This window comes from Haliaeetus leucocephalus, unplaced genomic scaffold, assembly GCF_000737465.1.
Source record: "Haliaeetus leucocephalus isolate CR32 unplaced genomic scaffold, Haliaeetus_leucocephalus-4.0 Scaffold915, whole genome shotgun sequence".
Taxonomy (NCBI): Eukaryota; Metazoa; Chordata; class Aves; order Accipitriformes; family Accipitridae; genus Haliaeetus; species Haliaeetus leucocephalus.
This window is the reverse complement of record NW_010973351.1, coordinates 3,132,735-3,147,973: the sequence shown is the minus strand read 5'-3', so window position 1 is coordinate 3,147,973 and position 15,239 is coordinate 3,132,735. Positions and strand designations below refer to the sequence as shown.

Here is a 15,239-nt window from a genome sequence, read left to right as displayed (position 1 = left end):
GGGGGCGGGACCGCGCGGCGGCGCATGCGCAGCGGCCGGGCTGAGCCCCGCCCCTCGCGCCCTTCCCGCCCCCAGGCGGTGTGAGGAAAAGCCGCCCCCCTGGGCGAAGGCCCGGAACAGCAACTGGTGGACGAGGGAGAGAATGGCGTTAGTTTATTCTGCTTTAACAAGATTACAATAAAGATGGATGGAACCTTACTTCCGCCCCCCTTAACAACAGTCAGGGCCCTTTTCCCTTCCAGCCCATGCCAGGGTAGTGCTTCGTTTCTCAGAGTCCAGTCCCCACTCCCTGGTGTAAGGTAAAGAAACACTGCTGCCAGATTGAAAGATGGTGCATTCAATTTTTCCAACCACAGCCAGCAACAGTCCAGTTTCACCAACAGCAGCCAACAGTCAGCAGTTGAGAAAACAAAAAAATGGTCAAAAATTAAACAGTGCATTGAATTACACTTCAGTCCTCCAAGAATGGGGAGTTTTTCACACAAACGCTGCTAGAAACTGCTGTATTGATGCCTTAGAAGTTACATCTTGCCATTAAAGCACATTAAGTTCAAGCCAGGTAAGCTTTAACACTTAGGTAAGTCTTCTGCAAAACTGCCCTTGGCTCCTCTAAGAGAAAAGACAGTCGAAGAAATACACACACATGATACACCACTAAAGTGGCTTCAGCAGTTCCAGAGATAGCAGAGATTAGCTATTAAGAATATATTCTGTTCATGGTATATTTTGGAAGAAGTAACTGGAGTACAAGTATCTTGTTTCTTTCAATAAAACAATATGACAATTTTAGCTTTAGAAATAATAAAGTTGTAATTACTAGTGCATCATCTCCTTTTCTTTCATGTTACTTAGAGTCAGCAATTATGACAATTTTAAGTCCCCATATCATAAAACTCAGCATCTCAATCTTATCAAAAACTATTGCAATGCATTTCTTGTTCTTAAAATATGGAAATAATTATACATTCAAAATAAAAGCACTGTAATTATATACATAACAGCACATTCAAACTAATACAAGACTTCCAATCATTTTATTTAGACACATTCTGTGTTTTCCCTGTCAGTTTTGACAGATGGGTGAAAGAACATAAGCCATCCTGCATTCTGTTTTCATAACTGTACAGTAAGCCACAGCAGAACACAAGCTGGAGAAAAGTTTAGTCAGCATTTTCCATTAATTCAGAGTGACAGTACTATTTTGATTTGCTTGTGCTATGCCTATATACACTAACCACCTCTGGGAGGGGACTGCAAGTTAAATGTAAGTTACTAGTATGAGCGAATAGCAGGTGGGACAGTTGAGCAGTCTTCTTCATTCAAAGTTCTGTCAATCACAGGTCTGTATTTCAAGGTAACCTAAAGTAAAAGAGAACAAAGAACTTCAAGACAAACATCTTCTATCTAAACAAGACAGCCTAGCTAACAAGAATGACCAAATAACACAGATAACTGAACAACTGCATTGATGTTAAGGTAATTTCTCCATTATTTTCCTTCCATAGAAAATGAAGTTAGTAACCTACAAAGAACATTTAAGTTCTCCCAAGTTACCACTGACTGATTCCTTAGAAGCAAAGCCTGACCAGAAATGGTATCAGAAGACTACTACTTTAAAAAAGGCCTTTCAGACAAAAGTAAAGTTTTGGCTAAGATTGCTAGTTCCTAGTTCTTTAAGCTAGGAAAGTCTTGGGAGATAGAGAACCAAATGGTCAGTTAGGAGACAGAACTATGTCACTCTATCTTTCCATCCTCAGCAGCTATTCAGGAAGCGAAGCGTTCTCACTTGTCCTCAAACTAGGTTCAAGGAAGCTGAAACTGGGAGAGGAAACAAAGAGGATTCATAGTATGGGACAAAAAAAAACCCAAAAACACTCAAGATTTGTATAGGGTCAGATTTCAGTTCTATCTTTGAAATACCACAAAAACTTTATGCTAAACACCAACAACGGGGTTTGCCACCATCAGAGGAAAAGAAAAAAGCTTTTGAACTAGCCCAATGCAAGGGGAAAAACAATTCCAGCTCAGATTGCAAAGACATTTCCCAAAGATCAATAGTAACTTCTCCCACATTAGTGTACTTGCTCTAAGTACACTAAACTGTACCAGGTACCTCAGATGGTGACAATCATTTGCAGTATTATCATGATATCAAGAGCTGTGTATGAAAGCAGCTATCTATCGACCGTGAGAAAGACCCTCAAGCATCAGGCTCAACATACCTTCCCAGATGGGATGTCCACATATGAAAGCGTGTGCTTTCTCCAGTGCTCTTCAAATGGCTTCCGCTGTTGGCCTTGGAGCGGCTTAGAATAGTCAAACTCATCTATCCTTAACTAAGGAGAAAATTAGGTTGGTATAGACCAGAAATTACATCTGCAAATCACTTTACAACCTCATGATTAGTTGCATTCCAATTACAACTGTAATACAATGTGTCTCCTAATAGCCAGCAAGCTTTATCTTAACACTACCTATGTCAAATCTTAAATACTGAGGCTTAACAAGGGCTTTAAGGTAATGTTCCCTGCATAGGACAATTACTCTGCTTGAAGTCCTGTTTATGCATTCATGACCTTATTATTACTATAGTCCTGGTTTAGACCTCTCTAATCATTCAGATGCACGCATCTGAACAACAAGATGAACAACTCTTCTCTCAAGACTGTCACCCAATGTTGCATGCATCAGTCATTTTTACGTAACAAATAAGAACAGATAAAATTGAACAGATGTGACCCCAAACAAATACTACACTAGTCTTAACTCAAGACTCTAAAGACTGTACTTTGAAGAAATTACAACTTTTAAATAATCCATCTGAGGACACATAACAAGAAAATTCAATCCTACATCCAGGTCACAGAAAATGTTTGTACCTTATAGTCCTCTCTGGCATGAGCACCCCGGGATTCTTTGCGAGCTTCAGCACCATAAATGGTTTGTAGAGCACAAAGCATCAGGTTTTGCAGTTCCAGGGTCTCCACCAAGTCAGTGTTCCACACAATACCTAGTAAGATATTAAAATACTATGGAAGATGTTCTACAAACAAGTTATTCCTCAGTTTGTGTCCTATTGCTGATACTTGGAATCGAACTAGCCAATGCTCCACCTACTGCAGTCACAGTACTCTGCAGTACTGAATTACTTGCTATTGCCTGCAAGGCTCAGTAACAATTCCTACACCCTAACAGTCATAATGAATCTTAGAAAAATTCAGTAGTTCTACCAGGTGTCCCTGCTGCGTGTGTACTGCTGAGACAAAATTACACCATGGATTCTTGCCTGCTTTATACCATACCTAAAACTCAGTCCCCATACCTCATTTGGGATCACAAGATCTGGCTACGTGGTAGCTCTTTAAGTAGATCCCTAGCAGATCCAGACAACAGGGCTTTCCCTTCCTTCCCACCCTCAGAAACAAACCAACCTGCTAGTTATACAAGGTTCTTCTTCATTTAAGTATCTCCAAGGTGACCCAAGTTCACTTACATGAATGTATCTTCATTTTGATCCCTACATTCTAAGTTATTTTAACACTTATCTTGATGCTTGGTGAGAGCTGTCCAAGAAAGCCAGTTCTACTTTCAGTGTTAGGATACATGTCAACTAGCAGTAGTTGGAGAGAAATACATGTGAGTGGACAAAAAGGTACCTCACCAGTTGTACTTAATTAACCAAGTTCTCCTAAGATACACTGCAAGATATGCCAGTATCTGTATGCAGCACTACCTGCTCAGCTGAAGAGTGAAAACTGAAGTGTTTGGCCTATGAATAGTCTTTATCTTTTTGCAACTCCCTGGTCTTTTCGGATGACACTTACAAAGTTCATCTTAGTATGTGAACAACTTCATATCATGTTATGAAAGAACAGCAGTTAGTACCTTATACAGTTAAATCTGATTTCAGTCTCTGCTTCTTTGAAAGAGTATGCAGTCAGAAAACAACCAGTAAGATCTAATACATTACTGATTACCATGTTTGGCAAGTAGGGCTCTACAAAATATTTTGAAAGGTTCAAAGTGGTCAGTCTTTAGCCAAAGTTTCAAGAAACACATAAGAAGGTTTACAGAAAGAAAAAAAAACCACCACAAAACACAACAGTTTTCCCAGAGAGTACTCTGGCCAAGGTGGATTGTTTGCTATCAAATTACCTCTGTCAAATGTCTTTAGGTGAGCCAGATCACTATAAATTTGGCTAAGTTTTTCACAGCCTTCTTGGAGTACAGAACCAGTACGAAATACAGCAGCATGGTTTTGCATTGTCTGCAAGACAGTAAAACAAAATCAGTTTCATATGCCACATATGCGTAATATCCCATGACTTCATTAGTTCCAACAGCTTGATACAGAGCTGTTTTGACTTCAAACACATCTGCAGCCTGAAGAAAAAACATTCTTCTGCTCATCCTAGAGGAAACCCTGCTCTATTATACAGTGGGTAAACTATGCAAGAGGAATAGCCACGAAGGGAAGAAGAAACTAACAAAACTGATACAGCCTTTACTGCGCACAGCCAATCTTCTCACACTGCTTTTTACTTCTGCAAAGCAAATCCTGAAGTGTACTTCGCAAAGGGACCAAGCCCCCTGTTGCTTGCAGCTTCTCGCACCTCATACTTGAGAGCTTCACCAGGCTTACCTTCTGCATGTTAAGTCGCACTTCTGAAGTTCTTACAGTTCCATTAGCAAATCTTAATTTGTCAAGATTAGCAACTGACTCTTCACCGGCATTTGGTTTAATGGAGGGAACTGGCTCTCCTAATAAGAAAATTTCAGTAAGTTTAGTAGGTGACTGGTTTTGGTTTCTGTCAGTTTCATGGACTAGCAACTATTAAAAGTCATATTTGACTAAAACAGAATCTATTTTCTTCCTCTGAGGTACAGGTTAACTGTAATTTTCCTGAACTCCCACCAATAGTATCCTTACACTTAGAAATAGAGTTCTCAGTGGAATACATGAATCACATTCTTTCCTGTGACAGTAGGGAATTTATAGGTTTGGCTAAATTCTGCTGTTAATTCCTTAAAAACAGTACTTGATGCTGACTATAGAATAAGCTTATGCTCGTGACTCCTTACCACCTTCCCTTAATACTTTGTCTCCTCACCCCCAGACCTCCCACACTCTCTTGGGCCCATTAAGGGACCAGGGACCAGTCAATAAGCTTGGCAGTTACATGAGCTCTGCATCTTGCCTTCAATACTGGAACCCATCTGTTACTGGGTAACAAACCAAACACAGCATCTTACCAGCACACTTCATCTCTCATGTAGCTTTGCATTCAGACTAATAAAAACCCTCCTGCAACTTCAAACTCAAAGGAGTCACAGAAAGACTGATCCAAATAAGTGTTTGCACAAAGACAGAGCCAATTGGCATTGCTAGATCCAAGCTGGTTCCATCAAGAACCATTACTCTGTGTACCTTGTGCACAGTCAGACTGAAAAAAACCAAACAGTCTTATTAATTTGGACATTAAGCAATGAGAAAACAGATGACTACTTCTGGACTTCAGCTGCTCTGGCAATATAACTGCCTCTCACAGTATTTTTTTGGTTGGGTGGGGGGTTTTTTCAGCTCACTAACTGTTGCTGAACCAGATTATTTAAAAATAACATTCAGCAGTGATAATCCACATACAGGGGATGAGATGGTATGATTTTTAGTATCTGTCTCTTATCATTTGCATATGCAGTCCACCTTATATATCAACAAGGTGGCAGCAAATTCCACTATAATACATTTTGATGTAGAAGATGCAGTGCAGCATGTAGAGAAATCAGTCTTCATAATTCAATATTCTGTTTTGCTAGTCTGTGAAAAAATCTCAACTGTTTTTGCCAATAGCATTGACCCAGTTCCAGTTTTAAGAAGATCAACTCACAAAGCAAATGTTAGTGACAAGCATTTGCATCACAAAGAACATGCCTATAAAAAGCATAAACACTGATTTCTGCCTTTTCTAACAAAGAAAGAGTATATGTCTAGCATTCTGAATTTTAATTACGTAGCAACAACTCTTTGTTGGGCAGAAATGAAATCATAAAGGCAAATGTCTCTAAAATGAAGTGAGACTTACCAGGCTTGCACGTCTCTGCAATAGTAAGGGCGCAAGCACGGCCAAAGACCACCAAATCCAGAAGTGAGTTTGCTCCAAGTCGATTTGCGCCATGGACAGATGCAGAGGCTGCTTCCCCACAAGCATATAAACCAGGTACCACTCTATCCTCACCATTCACATGTGTGATCACCTATCATTTCAGACAGTCAATTAATACTCATTTCTTAAACAGTTTATAACAGAACAAACCTCCTTATTTGCAAAGGCCATGTGCATGTAAGGATGAAACACAGCAATCTGAAGTTTTCTCCTACTCTAAACCAATAAATACCTTAGTTCTAAAGCATAAGTAGCAATGCTATGTAAATACAGATGGCAGTAAAACCTAAGATTTCTTTAGTTATGCTGATGAAACAGAACCACGTACTCTTCATCACAATTCTGCAAGTCAGAAAAGCACAGAAAGAAAGTCTGATCTGCGCACATTTCTAAGGCAAAATTTTACAGTAGAAATTAACAAGTACAACACACTGAAACAGAAAAATTCACCTGACACCATCACATTGACTTCTAATTAGTATGAGTTGAAGCAATCTGCTTTAGTGTAGAGATTACATGAGGTACAGAGAATTAATATACATTAACTGCAGTTACAGACTGTAATATAGAGCCCTAGTTTGATCCCTGTTCAACTATATATTATCACCAACTTGATAAACAAGAGAATTCTTGTCAGACATGACAGTAACTTCATTTTAGACATTTCTTCATCTCCAGATGGGCTGTAACATGGCTTTCAAGTTACTGACAAAAACAAACCAGACTGTGTGTTTTAAGTACTCTGACATCATTATTATAATATTATTATTAAGCTAATCTTACTCAGCATCCTTACATTTATGAAAAACATTGTTAATGCTTTTGTATTTGGAAAAGCATTTCCTTTTATCAGGCTGGAAAAAAAAAAAATCCTAAAAGTGATCTATTACTTACCTGTCCTTTGTAGTTAGTAGGAATACCTCCCATATTATAATGCACAGTAGGCAGAACAGGAATAGGCTCTTTAGTGACATCGACTCCAGCAAATATCATAGCTGTTTCTGAAATTCCTGGGAGACGGGTTGCTAGCTGCTGTGGTGGTAGGTGATGCAACTGCAAGTACACATGGTCTTTTTCAGGACCACAACCCCTACCACAAAAAAAACACAAAAAAACCCAAGTCAACACTGGAATACAAAACAGGAATTCTGCAAACACCAGTAATATTTCTAATCCAATTTGTTTTATTTATGAAAAATTTTAACTTTAATTTTTTCAAAGGTTATCTGACAAAAATGAATCTATTCATTTTCAAATCTATATTTGAAAAGTGTTGAACCTGTCAGAATTTACATGTAGTTTTCGCCTCCCAGCTTTCTTTTCAGAATAACTCACAGTACTTCAGACTTTAAACCACTATATCCCTGCAGAAATATCTAAGAATTGAAGATAATTAATCAAGAGAACAGAGCACCAAATTATTTCCACTTTTGCAGTTAAGAGCGTATACATTAAACTTGTTTGAGCAACTGTCTCTAGATGCACCAAATTCAAACAGGATACTCCTAACATCTTGCGTTCCCTTTTAGTATCATTAGGAATTAACAAGCAAATTTTTTTCCCTGCATGCAGTGTTCAGCTAACAGTTATTAAAGCTCACTCCCATGAATTATGAGGTGTTTATCACATTGTACCACATATAGTCTAGTACGATTAAGTATTCATTCTGTAGCTTTGTTCGAATATTTAACTAACCTTCCTTCACGGATTTCTATGGTCATAGAACGAGATACTACATCCCTGGAAGCCAGATCCTTAGCAACAGGTGCGTATCTCTCCATGAATCTTTCACCTTGACTGTTAATTAGAATACCTCCCTCTCCACGACAGCCTTCTGTTATAAGGCAGCCAGCCCCATAGATACCTGTCAAGAAAGAAAATAACCATTAAATGAGATATTCTCTCAACAGCTTCATAATCAGGATGACCAGGACTGAACAAACAAGGTTGCCTTAAAATAACGCAAACAAGTCACAGGGATAGATTTTATTCCACCTTAATCCTATCACTAGTAACTGTCTCCCAAGACTCAAGACTGCTCAGAAACAAGTATTGTTATTCCTTTCAAACACTCTTCCTGGAAGGTGAGCAAGTTGATTTGGAACACCCACAGTATCTAAAATATCAGAACTAGAAGAGATCCGCACCCAGCAATAGGTAAGGAGACTTTTACAAAGATTTTGTAGACCTTCAGGAATTACTTTGTTCAAGATCTTTAAGTAAACCAGAAGTTGATTATCTCAAGGCCAGTCTGCTCATCTTTGTTCCCCCTTCTCCTGTGCTAAGGCAGTACAGGACAGCTTCCAATCGTGTGGAATGTCAAAGCCTACTCAATAAGTCTTCTTTTCCTTTAGAGAAGGAAGGCCTACCTGTCAGCCTTCAGCACTGGTCATCATAGAAAACAAAAATGCTAACCAATTCATGCACTTGATAATTATGTGAAAAGCTATGGAATTCTCAGACAAGTAATGAAGCTTCTTTGACTAGAAAAACCTTAGCTAAGTCAAATGAACATTGGATCTCTATGACATAACAAGGATAACATTGTAAAACTAAGTGAACAATTAAAAAATCACCACTTATCACAAGTTAAAACTCAGCATTTGTTTAGCTACAATCAAAAAAGCAGATCTTCACTTTTTAGTGTGACCTCTGTTGTCCACAGTTTAGATCCTGATCCTCTGCTATAAAACTGCAGTCCTAAATATATACTTTTACTTCAACTACCCCACTTCCACAAAAGATTCTGGTATATAACTCCTTAATGTTTGCATCTATCCTGTTGCTCCTGTATCTAATATCAAACTCTTCAAAATATTAAGGACGAGAGGAAATGTAAGTTTAAGAGGTGAAGTGGTTTCAACTTGGAATTCATAAAACCTCTTAGTATGGTAAAGACAGCAACTTAGAATATTTAACACTGGCCTTTAAATTAAAACAGCTGAGACATCTCTCTCATTGTGTCTTACTCTCAGATTTATATTCCACAGCAGTTGCAGACAAGTCTGAACACCTGTCACAAGCAACAAATGAAAAGTTGCACTGCAGAAAGTGCAAACTGATTTGAGCACATTTTAAAACAACACAAAAACCCCAATCTGTTCAAATCATTAAAAATGATGTTGTATTATTTCATATTCTGTACCTGTAGGGTGAAACTGTACAAATTCTAAGTCCTGGCAAGGAAGACCAGCTCGTGTGACCATAGCAGTGCCATCACCCGTACTAGTATGAGCAGATGTACAACTGAAGTAAGTGCGGCCGTACCCACTACAGGACACAAAAGTTAACAGAATTAGCAGTCAAAAAAGTATCACCAGAACATACCACTCAGCTATGCTCTTTGCACAATAGTAGAAATAGAGCAGAGGGTTAATAAGCAAGATGCCCAAGTTTTGCCTGTACTAAGTTCAAATAAAAGAAAAGAAAATTGGTATTGTCCTGTTATGCTCAACTGTATTTAAAAAACAGCTGGTGACAGAAGGTCCAAGAAAAAGAATAACAGTTCCAAAGCAGGATAGTTAGGTTAATATCAGAAACCTTTTTGCCAGAAAAAGTTACTTCAGGAAGTTCTCTCAATACAACCCAATAGCATTAAACTCAATTTGAACTATTACTTAGCAGTTTTATCAAAAATAGCATATAGCAATAGTTTAAGTCCTCAACACTGCCCTGATTTTATATTTCTAGATTTCAAAACCTAGTTGCCCAAAATTAGGTATTAAAAGAGAATTCTTGTGCCTAAAACAAATACGTTAGCTTCCAATGTTATTGAGCACTGCAAATACCCCCAATTTCAGGACAAACTCTCAGAAGAGGTATCAATCTACATATTATGTACCTCAAAGTACTCAAGTACAAAAACAGCCTCAGCTTTAATAAAGCCAAATTATAGAGGCAACCGAACTCCATTATTTTGCTATGCTCTATAAACATATCTGTCACACAAACAGATAAGGGAATTTTGCTGTTTATTGCTATCTAATGCATACAGCATTCTAATAAAGGTATACAAACTTTTTCAACCAAGTAATGTTAAGTTACACTCATCCGACAATTTCATCCTACAACAATCGGACTTACAATTTTGGTATCTTAATGTAACAGATTCTCCCAAATTTTGAAGAAAGTTGTTTCCTACAGGAAACTCGGAACCCTACAGATATATACACATTGGTAGCATTGCAACAATCTCTGCTTTAAACAGCACTTTTTAAAAATCTCAGACCATTTGGATCACACATACTGCTCTTGCACATTTCGCCTTTGAGTCATTGTTCTAGAATTCAAAGTTAGACCTCATATTAAATTTATACTTGCTCACAAAAGTAACAGCTGCCTTCTTTCAGAGGGAACAACTGAATTCAGTTGTATTACTTTTGATCAAAGTGGGGAAAGCAGATGAACATGTAAATTACATTTTTCAAGCCAACACGGCATCTCTACACTGTGGATTCAAATACATGTACAAACACACAGACTTCCAACTAGTAGCACACTCAAGTTTCTGTCCTTCAACATAAACATTACATTACCCAGTGGCAATGACAGTGTTCTTTGCTCTAAAACGATGTATAGTGCCATCTTCTATGCAAAGGGCAATAACACCACGACATTCTCCATTTTCCATAAGTAGGTCCAAGGCAAAATACTCAACGAAGTAGCTTGTATCGTATCTTAGAGACTGGAGGAAAATAAAAAAAGGAACTTGAAGAAAAATCCAGAAACCAAAGTAACCTCTCTTCAAAATTGTCAATGCATACAGGCTGTATCAGGATAAAAACCATTCCCACCAACTCTCAGGGAAGCCAGTTTCCTCACAAATCTTTATAAAAATTTGCTAATGAATCTATTCTAGCTTAAAGAGACACAAGTAGTTATCAAACCACTTAATTCTGAGAAGTCATAACTAGTCAGCAAGACTTGTTATTTCCCTCTACATTTGGCAACACTTTAGTCAGCTGCAGTGCTTGATGCATGTACAAGCACATTTTACTTAACCTCTTGAAGAGAAGCAGAATGCATCTCCGGGAGCCTAGTATACCAGCAAAAGCAGCAGGCATAGAGTCAAACATTCTTTCATGCCCTCAAGGATCAGACCAACATTTGGCAGCACTGAACATTCATACTGCAGCAGCACATATAGTGTGAACCTGAAGGAGAGCAATTAGCTACCTACTAAGTAAATAAAAAAACATTAGCTACTAGCTACTTAATTTCAGGTTTCAAGTAGCTCGCTACTATTTTAAAATAACCAAACCTTTCTTTAGTTATGGTTTGTAGAATTGATAGGAATAGACACTGGAACACCAGCCACTTACTTGCCATAGAGCAAGCTCAGAAACGCACAGTACACCACCATGCATTTATACCTCTTGCTTTCCCTGCTCCCTGTTTGAAGATGAGTGAAAGCAAACACTGCCTTGTACCTTTTTTCAGGGTTCCCCAATGCTGCTGTGTCAGATTTTTTGAAAGAAGTTCTTTGGGGAAGGTTTACATAAATTGTCTTTGGGTCTAGTTAACAGACGCAAAAGTATTAACAGTTAAGAACTACTACAGGCCACAAAGCTAACAGTGTACACTAATTAACATTCATTGTCTTCACGAGAGCCATTATAATTACGATCTTTCAATTTATTCTATTTCTGCATACTCCTGACAAAAAACAAGCATCACCTAGGCTACATCCTTCCACTTTGCCGAAGGAAGGAAATCCAGAATTGTTCTCAATCATTCCCCAAGATTCCTCATTCATATGTGAAGAGCTACACATGGGTGGTTCCCCCCCACAACCTCCAGGGGGAAGAAAAAAAAACAAACATCATCAATTGCAAATACAAAAACCCAAACCAAGTTTGCTTCACAGCTGCTTACCCTGCCATACAGAGTATGTAAGAGCGAGTGTCCTGTCCTGTCTGCAACACAACAGCATCTGTGAGCCTGTCCTCCTTTTCCAAACTGAAGACTCTGTCCACCAAATGCACGCTGATAGATTTTTCCTTCTTCAGTTCTGCTGAAAGGCATCCCATAGTTTTCCAGCTGTTGAACCCAAACACAAACATCAGAAACTCTTGTGCATAACAATCCAACAAGTTATTTTACCATGTTCCTAGTAAGGACATCTCTTTGGAAGCTAGTCTGTGTTATAAATACTTAGAGCCAACATCAATTCCAGTGGGTCTGACCTCTATCACCGCAGCTGGGGCTTGCTCGGTCATGTAGTGTATGGCATCCTGGTCACCCAGCCAATCAGACCCTTTCACTGTGTCGTAGAAATGCCACCTCCAGTTATCATCCTCCATGTTTCCCAGAGCAGCATTGATCCCTCCCTGAAAATGAAAATCCATTTTCCTGGAATTATATTACTGAAGTACAGCCTTAGTAGGATTTCCTCATTCCTGTTAAAAGTCACACACCATTTATGCCTCCATGTACAAGAAATACAGTAAAGTCAGATTTAACGTGGCTGTGAAAAACCTGCACAATTTATCAATTTCACACTCACTCTTATCTTGTACTGTTTCGTGTAACACAATGAATTGCAAAGTTACACTGAATGCAGTGAAAAAGCACTGAATAGAATCTAAACATATATTGCCCTGCAAAGTAGTTTCAGCTAAATATGCAATATTTATAAAAGGAAGTGTGGCCTTGAAACACGATGTTTGTGTGCATATTCAAATCAACTTTCTGACAGCAGGCATTTTTTTAAACATTTGTTCTACCTCATTTCTCACCTGTGCAGCAACGGTATGAGATCTGGTGGGAAACAGCTTTGTAACACATGCTGTATTAAATCCAGCTTCTGACAAACCAAATGCAGCCCGCAGACCTGCTCCTCCTGCACCCACAACAACTGCATCGAATTCATGGTCCACTACTGGATATTGTGTAGAAATCTGGAAAAATAAATCAGTTTGTTATGATCACAAATATTTCAAGGTAGGTCAAACTTAAGTTTCATGGAGACACAAGCAGTAAAGGTTTCATGTTCTTAATAGACTCTTGCAGCAAATGCTACATCTGTTATGTACTGCCTTGGGTGGAAACTATCATTAAAAAAAGCAATGCATTTCAGCAACTCAATCTCACTATGTACTTGAACACAACACTCCACTAAAAGCCAAGTACCAGGTTGTTTCACATCTCTCAAGCATTATGTGTATTATTTAACCTGTTACTTAAGACATAAAGAAGCACAAACATACCGAATCAGAAACCTTCGTAGAAGCATTTTTCTTTCCATAGACTGTGAAGTGTAAGTTGCGTGCAAGAGTCTGACATGCCGCTGGCCACTATGGAAAGAAGTCAAGATAACTATTATAGAACAAATGTTTCCACAAAGAAGACTTTCAGCGTTCTCAGCTACCCTACATTTATAACAAACTTTTACTCAACACTGATAACATATATACGAGAATATTGTTATCAACTTATTTTAAAGCTACATGCAATGAAGTTCCAGCTTTCCTATATTCATAACCAGAAAAGAAAAAAAAAGTTTTGACTGGATGAGAGAACAGTCTGTGACACCCTGCTACTTGCAGGCTATGTTATTTACAGCACTAAAGCTAACCAGTCTCTCAGACCTATCTGAGGCTGCACCGACAGAAGAATATGTTTGCAATTAATGCTGTAGTATTCTTACACTTTTTTTTGTATGTAAGCAAAGATGGAGACAGCTTTATGGGAACCACAGGAATTAATGGAAAATACCTCTCAGGTCAAGCAATCCTCAGAATTTTAATTATTTCAGGTGGTCAAGAGTAATGAAGATAAAAAAATTAGGTGGTAGGGAAAGCTGTTCCAGCTCATCATTGCTTCAGAAGTCAGATATATTTCTCTTTTTCTCATTCTCTATTAATTAGTGGCCAATTTAGAACCATTTATTAATACCTAAATGAAGCACAAGGGCACAGTTTTCCCGTTCTGTAATATTATTCCCTCTCCCCTGGCATGTTCAAGACCAAAAACAAAACAAAAAACCCCACCACACAAACCTACCCAATTTTAGTCTCCACAGTATAAATACCCAATTTCTTGGAACCTGGTATTTCTTCTTTGCACTGTTCAGAAAAACATATCTAACTGAGGATGTATGATTGATGAGAACAGCAACACAAACCCATACTAGTGACCCATGCAGTGACATCAGCACTTCCCTATTTGAAATATATCCTAAAATGCACTGGAGTAACATTTGAACCATGAATATAACAGTTGCTGGAAAAGACAATCACCCTATAATATGCTAACAAGCAGATCTTCCCTCCCTATCCTTTCCAAACATTCCCCTCTTCCTCCATACCAGAACTGAACTACAGTACACCTTCCTCGACCTAGTTTTATCATTTCTCATACTAGCTTCCTCTAATTATCATCTTGCATAACAGTGAATCTAATGCATCATCATATTTGCTAACACACTTCTGGTTTTTACAGCCATCTTCAAGTAAGATCAGCCTTAACACCTACTCACAAAGAGTTCTGCGAGTACCCTCCTCCAGGCAGTTACTCTCCCCCTTCCACTCTGCTGTGTTACCATGCTTTGGGGCAACTCCATGCCCATCTTAATTCCTGTATTAATCATCTTCATTAACATTTCACATAGAGAATCAGATCAACTAGTTCATGGACAGCCAGATGTAACCTATGTATCAGATGCAATTTATCTGCAAAACAACTTTCCCAACAACTACAGCTCAAGCTAAAATGGGGCTTCCTCTCTGCAGCAGAACTGCTTTCACAGGCCAAGTGCAACCCAAGTTAGACTAGCAGAACTCTAACTGACGTGGCAGGCTACAGTGCACACTTTAAACGTAGCAACCATGCATTCTCTAGCATATACTCCTAATGCTTTTTTCCAAAATGTCTTTGCAGCAACAGTACATCTTTTTTTACTGCAATAAATTACTTCTCACCAGTGAGCAACAATACACATGGTAATTGCATAAAGCAATTCAAAGAAAATCTTTACTCCATGTAAAGACAGCACACAACGAAGAGGTCTGTAAATACTTAGTATTGCTTAAAGTGCAAATGACTGAGGGGGGGGGGGGGGGAAAAAAAAAAACC

The 15,239-nt window shown here is 38.5% G+C and overlaps 1 protein-coding gene across 1 annotated transcript in view; it reads right to left on the bottom strand.

Moving 5' to 3' along the window:
- Positions 1 to 1,100: 1,100 nt before the first annotated feature.
- SDHA (succinate dehydrogenase complex, subunit A, flavoprotein (Fp)) overlaps positions 1,101 to 15,239 on the bottom strand; it is a 15,801-nt gene continuing 1,662 nt past the window's right edge. Inside the window, exons 2-15 of the mRNA XM_010583566.1 lie at positions 13,373 to 13,459; positions 12,902 to 13,063; positions 12,350 to 12,493; positions 12,039 to 12,203; positions 10,700 to 10,848; positions 9,310 to 9,434; positions 7,860 to 8,028; positions 7,059 to 7,254; positions 6,084 to 6,255; positions 4,643 to 4,761; positions 4,156 to 4,267; positions 2,880 to 3,010; positions 2,223 to 2,336; positions 1,101 to 1,359 (exon numbers count right to left, since the gene is read on the bottom strand). Of these exons, the coding sequence (XP_010581868.1) occupies positions 1,273 to 1,359; positions 2,223 to 2,336; positions 2,880 to 3,010; positions 4,156 to 4,267; positions 4,643 to 4,761; positions 6,084 to 6,255; positions 7,059 to 7,254; positions 7,860 to 8,028; positions 9,310 to 9,434; positions 10,700 to 10,848; positions 12,039 to 12,203; positions 12,350 to 12,493; positions 12,902 to 13,063; positions 13,373 to 13,459 (1,932 nt within the window). The 3' untranslated portion in view covers positions 1,101 to 1,272. The remainder of the gene's footprint in view (positions 1,360 to 2,222; positions 2,337 to 2,879; positions 3,011 to 4,155; positions 4,268 to 4,642; positions 4,762 to 6,083; positions 6,256 to 7,058; positions 7,255 to 7,859; positions 8,029 to 9,309; positions 9,435 to 10,699; positions 10,849 to 12,038; positions 12,204 to 12,349; positions 12,494 to 12,901; positions 13,064 to 13,372; positions 13,460 to 15,239) is intronic.